At 34.1% G+C, this 6,147-nt stretch overlaps 1 protein-coding gene across 1 annotated transcript; it reads right to left on the reverse strand.

The window, feature by feature from the left end:
* Positions 1-5,372: 5,372 nt before the first annotated feature.
* On the reverse strand, positions 5,373-5,774 carry LOC148865389 (cysteine proteinase inhibitor 4-like). The gene has a single exon (XM_088976382.1). It carries the CDS (start codon positions 5,772-5,774, stop codon positions 5,373-5,375), a length of 402 nt encoding a protein of 133 aa, XP_088832508.1.
* Between the last annotated feature and the right edge of the window lie 373 nt (positions 5,775-6,147).

The following is a 6,147-nucleotide window of genomic DNA, read 5'->3' on the forward strand; positions in this document are numbered from 1 at the left end:
TGTAGGGGCATATCTGGAAGGCTCGGATAGTTTGAACCTTGGTTCCAAGGGTGGAATTCCAACTAAACAAAAGTTTAGTAAACGCCCAATTTTTTTTTTTTTTTTTTTGGGGGGGGGGGGCGAAGCCCTTAGTTAATACTATGGTTTTAAATATAGATGTATTCTGAATATAAATGTATTCAAGGGCCAAAACCATCTATGGTACTTTTGGTGTTTATGAATAAGAGAGGATAAACATTGGTTTTGTACTTTGACTCTTTGAGTGAAATGGGCCTTTACAACTTTTTTGTTTATTGGTTTGTATTGTTTAATTGAATATTGACTTGACTTTGGTGGGCCCTAATTTGTAATATTTTTCTACTTTGAGTGGGCCTGAAATGGGCCTTTAGTCATTTCAGGTCTGTGTTGTGTATTCTCTGATTGGGGTGGTGGGTTCAAGGTGAGTTGATAAGGTTGGAACTCAACCATAGGGGTAGTGATAAATCCGGCTGCCTTAACTGTGGAAATCCTTGGCATTTCGTGTACATCCAAACAAGCACCTAATCTTCTTCAAATTTCTCATGTTTCGACATCATGCTAATTAAATAAGTAACATCTTCATTCTTCATTTTTCGTATTTTCAGCAAGAAAGAGAAAGGTCTTCTTAGGAGAAAGCAATCAGCCTTTAAAGCAGAGTCCATAACTTGTTCACTTCCAAAATGTTTGATATTTTTTTTGTTAATTATTGATATAACAGTCTAACTTTCTTGAAAATTGGGTCAAAATATTGTTTTTAAACTCAACTATCACTCAATATGTAATTTACTATAAAACCTATTGTTCACATGGGTGAATTTAGACAACTAATCACTTTTTTTTCAGCAGATGGAGCAATAAAATTTCCAACTGAATGAAATTGTAAAAAATATAATAGACAATTTGAATACTTTTACCTATAGCTTTGCATCTTTAAGGTTTTATTGGCCCATGTTGAGCATGGCCCCCCTCTGCTAGTCTATATATTAAAATGGAATGTGTGAAGCTGTCACTTTCATGTTTTTTGGTTATTGTGGGGAAGTATTTGTCTTGTTTCTGGTTGTTTTTGAAAAGTACTTATCTTTTTTTTTTTTTTGAATTTTTCTCATTTTAAATCTACAAAATAATTCATGTGGCCAATAAGGTTTAAGACTTTTATCTCTCTCATCACATCATCATTAACTCCATCTCCTCTTTCTCATTAACTCCTAATTATCTCTTCTCATTAATTATGCCACTAACTCTCTCATCTTTATAACTCCATTAAATTGCCTAAATTCATTAACTTCATCTATGTCTATATCCATTCACTCAACAAATAAAACTAGTGTATTAAAAATTGACTTGGAGGCGAATAGCTTTTGCCTCTAGGTCATAGGTTAACGGTTACACTGTTTGAGTTAGGCAAATCAATCCATGACACATCATCCATCTATATATGTATAAAATGATATAATATAAGTGCATTTTTCCTATGTGTGTTTATATCATTTTAGGTTTGATTTGTACTTTTTATTTAGGTTTTTAATTTTTTATAAATGAAAGTGTCAGAAATTGAAATTTGAGACAATAAAATAAGGTTTTTTTTTGTATAGTGGGGTTGCAAAGATTGTGAAAAGTTACCCAAAATGAAAAAGATATCCCCAATAAGACAACAAAGCACAAAGTTAAGTCCTCTAGAAATTTTCAATATATTATATATTGTAACCCATGACCCGATGACTAGATCAAAATGGTCAATGGTTCAACTACCTAGGTTGAATGGATTTTGACAAAATAGTGTGTTTTAGGAAAGCAAGAATTATAAATAGGGTTGAGTGATGGTTTGAATGGTTTAACCATCTGAGTCAATGACAATTGAAAACATTAAATAAAACATTTTAAAAAGTATAATCTATTTATATTCTATTTGAAATAATAAAAATTAATTAATCATAGTAAAAATAATATTAAATTACTTAAACAAAATAAAAATAATTATTAATCATTATTGTCAATAAAAATATTTTTATTAATATAATTAATAAGACAAATAAATTAATAAAAAGTAATAAGATAAATTATAAACTAATATCCATTTAAAATTAATATAAAGCTAATACAAAATTATCTAATAATTATTAATTTTTAATAATGAACTTAATTTCCATTGAAAAATAAAAAATTAATATAAATTAATAAAATTTATTAACCTGATCAACTTAAATCTATTACGCCTATATAAAAATGAGAATGAGACAAGTAGAATGGTCGAACACCCTGATTTTGATTTTCCAATATTACCCCTACAAATGCTTGTTTGTCCCATTCTCATATATTATTTTATTTCTATTGATTAACAAACCATATATAAAAATTAGAATTGCTCTTTTTTAGTTCCAATTATATCCCTTCATTTTTTTTTATTCCAACCTATGACAATTCTTCCGTATGTGGTTGCACAGGAGGCAAAAAGGGTTAGTTTCTTTTTTACACCTGTTTCTACAAAATGAATGCAAGTGCACAAGTGTTCTCATTTTGTAGCGGTTCAATAAGCACAGAAGCCATTTCTGACAATACACAAAAAACCCTGTCACTCTTCTCTTTGTTTTGTAGGTTCATTAAGCTTAAGAGGTCTCTATCGATCATACAGGAGAAACATTTTGAGATATGTATGCTCTTCTTTTACAACACATAGAAAAGGTCCCCATCATTTATTTTCTATAGAAAGTTATATTTACAGGTTTACTTTTAAAGATAATAGACATGTAGAACCAAATAGATGTATTGGAAGTTAGAAATGATGAGGAGGAGGACTGTTGTATTTTTTGTTTGGCAAGTTCCCCTTTCACTCTTCACCTCTTGGGACTATTGATTTTGTAAACCCAAGAAACCAATGCTGAAGGTTTTAAAAGCTAATTTTCTTGTGCAGCTCTATTTGAATTGAATTGATTGTTGTAATAGCTAACCTTTTGTTTTACATTCAAAGCCTCATTTCATTGAACTACTAAGTGGAGGATTAACGCTTGATAATGGTACACCCACAATTTTATTTGTGTATTCAGGCCTCATTGAAATCACCATCTCCATACTTTGGATGGCAATCAAACCCCATTTGGCAGTTATGACACTAGAGGTTCGCCCCAATTTCCATGATTAATCATTAACTCTCAAGATAAATCCACTTTTAACATTTCATTAAATTCTAGAGAGGGGGTGGCTTTCCCCCTGGTGGCACACCTGAACCTTGGTGCACCTTACTTGAGATAGGTACTGCTTTTCTTTTTTGGAATTTAAGAAAATTTTGTATTTTAGTTTACAATTTTTATCAATTGTTCAATATTTCCTAACCATAGGATCGTATAAATCAATCATGTAGTGAATTGATAATGGAATATGGAATCTCATTGAAGTTGAATCTCTTCTACCCATTAGAATTGTCCATATGATTAGAGCAATCCTTCTTAAGAAACCAGATCAGGAAAGTGTCATAGTGGGTTTGGAGGCCGGTCGACAAAGGATGGAAATGTAACAGTTAAATCAACTTATGAAGTTTGCTTCACTCATAAATATGCCAACATGACTACTTTCCTTATCGAATTTATTCTTATAGGATTCAACATATTTTATGTGGTTGCTGATTCAAGGCAAACTTTCAACATCGGCTCAACTTTATCATAGAAATATCAATCAAAAACCCTGTTTGTCAAATATGTAATCAGGAACCAAGGATTTAAAGCATTTATTTACAAAGTATGATGTTAGTAGAAATATTTGGACATATCTGGATATTAATCCAAGTGCTGAACAGGACTTCATACAATGGGTAAGTCATTTGTTAAAAATTCTGGGCAAAAGAAACCTATCATTATGGTGTCACACTTTGTGAATAATATAGAAATCTAGGAATGAAAAGATTTTCCAATATAATATTATATAAATATTTTCCTCTGCTAACCCAGTTGTTTCGATTGATTTTAGGATTTAGAGAATTATCAAATGGAATCCTTCCCCAACACAAGTCTTATGGTTCAGTCAAAAGAAGCATATTATTGACTACGGCAGGATTGTCAAAAGATAATATGATTCAAAACTTCGTACCATGGTCAGGGGTCTAGTTATTGGGTTTAATTATGATTTGTTGATCAAAATCAACGGTCCCAATTTTTCTGATCTGACCGTCCGGTCGTACCTCTCTATGTTTAGTTGTTTTGTTGGTCAACCTTTAGCATTTCCAAATGTTCAATACGGGCATTCTACTAGTTCTATTTAAAATGTGAATTGAGTTTTCTCATCCCAGACCATGGGGTCGATGCCAATCCACGGTTTATAGGGGGTTATATCCCTTCTTTCTATTGGCATTGGAGAAAAGGTACAGATACTTGGTTAGCATTTTGAAAGAAAAGGTATTGATAAAAGGTACAATACATAAAATAACAATAGAAATTAGTCAATTTTCTTTGGTACAGACTCTTTCTATTAGCATTGGAGAAAAGGTACAATACTTTACTCGGTTAGCATTTTGAAAAAAAAAAAAAAAAAAAAGGTATTGATAAAAGGTGCAATACTTTAATAAACAATAGAAATTACCCAATTGGAATTAGATGAGCAACGTTTAATTGGACTTGGATGAGCACCGTTTGATTGAATGTCACAAAGCTCCTACATCTATTCTTCTTCTTCTTAATAAAGCTCGTATTTTACCTGTTATCTAACAACCCTTTAATTCAGTTCAGTCACTTTACCAGTTATCAAACAGCCCCTTAATTAATTCAAATTAATTTGCCTTCAGTCACTTTAGCTGTTATCAAACAGCCCCTTAGCGGAAGTATGATTGTAACGGAATTCATTAATTCCGTAATTAAATGAGATCCAAACACAGCCTTACCTCTTACCAGTTAGAGAATTTTGACCGGACGTGCCCCTTCTCTCTTGCCTTCCACGTGGTAGCAATGCATGTATCCCACCACCCGGTTCGAGCGTATTTTGCTTACACGAAATCCTTCTAAAATATCTATGGGAAATGGCAAATGTTTCTATGGGTCTCACCTCATGACCTCATCAGAGACTGAGGATTTTTTATAGCGTATGAATTCACAGGTTAATCTTTTGTTTTGAACTCGGAAACAGAAATGTAAATTGATCAACACTCACCAACCACCACTACGATTAATGCATATATATGATGAACTCAGAATTAAGTTTAAACGGTAAAACCCATCTCCATTACTCCCGCATGAGCCTCAGAGATTCAGATTTTCAGAAAAGAAAAGCAAAAGACAAAACACAGATCAACAGAGTAGAACACAAACCACCATAATCACGTCCATAATACATATAGATAGATATCTGTTTAGACTGTAACCAATCGACTAACGCTAATTGTTGCAGGGAATGAAGGTAAGGAGTTGCTTAGACTCAAGCCATGGCTTCACCACAACAACAGCATCAAACTTCTTCGCCTCTCCCTCTTCTAAAGCCTCGACGTTCAAGTAGTACTTGATCCCTGACACCACTTGTCTCTCTGCTCTCACAACCTCCGAGAACACCAGATAGACATTGCCCCTGCTTCGCTCTTCTTCGCGCTGGCTTCTGTTAAATTCCTCAACCGAAAACCTTCCTAGTTCTTGAACCTCCTCGTTGTCCTTCACATCTTCGATTTCAGTTCTTCCTCCGACCTTTCTTCCGAACCCAACAACTACCGTCGAAGAACAACACAAACCCACAAACAACAACGCCAACAGCAAGGCTGAAGGTCTGTACGTCGCCGGTGCCGCCATGACTGAGAGATATAGCTCAGTAATAGAGAGAGAAAGCAATATGGAAGAGAAGACAGTGTATTGGGTTAAGTGGGTTGTCTCAGAATCTAAATTCTTATAGGAATGTGTGGTTTGGTGTCGCCACATAGAACTGCAGCAGGAGTGGCGTGCCGCATCTGTGAAAGGTGATGGGTGGTGAAAGACATCTGGCTTTGGTGGGAAAGTGCCAAAGTGGGAACCAGTGCGGAACAGTCCAGTCCAGTTCGTTTCTGGTTCAGTGGTTCTTACTTTTATCACTATATTTAGGTTTTGGTGCCATGGCCTCTAGCTTGTGACTTGTGAGGTCCAATGGAACAGTGCCAACTGGTTTGTCTTTTAGCCGGTCCGAACCCGA

Source organism: Nelumbo lutea, chromosome 3 (assembly GCF_056320005.1).
Source record: "Nelumbo lutea isolate HS-2025 chromosome 3, American lotus-T2T, whole genome shotgun sequence".
Lineage (NCBI taxonomy): Eukaryota > Viridiplantae > Streptophyta > Magnoliopsida > Proteales > Nelumbonaceae > Nelumbo > Nelumbo lutea.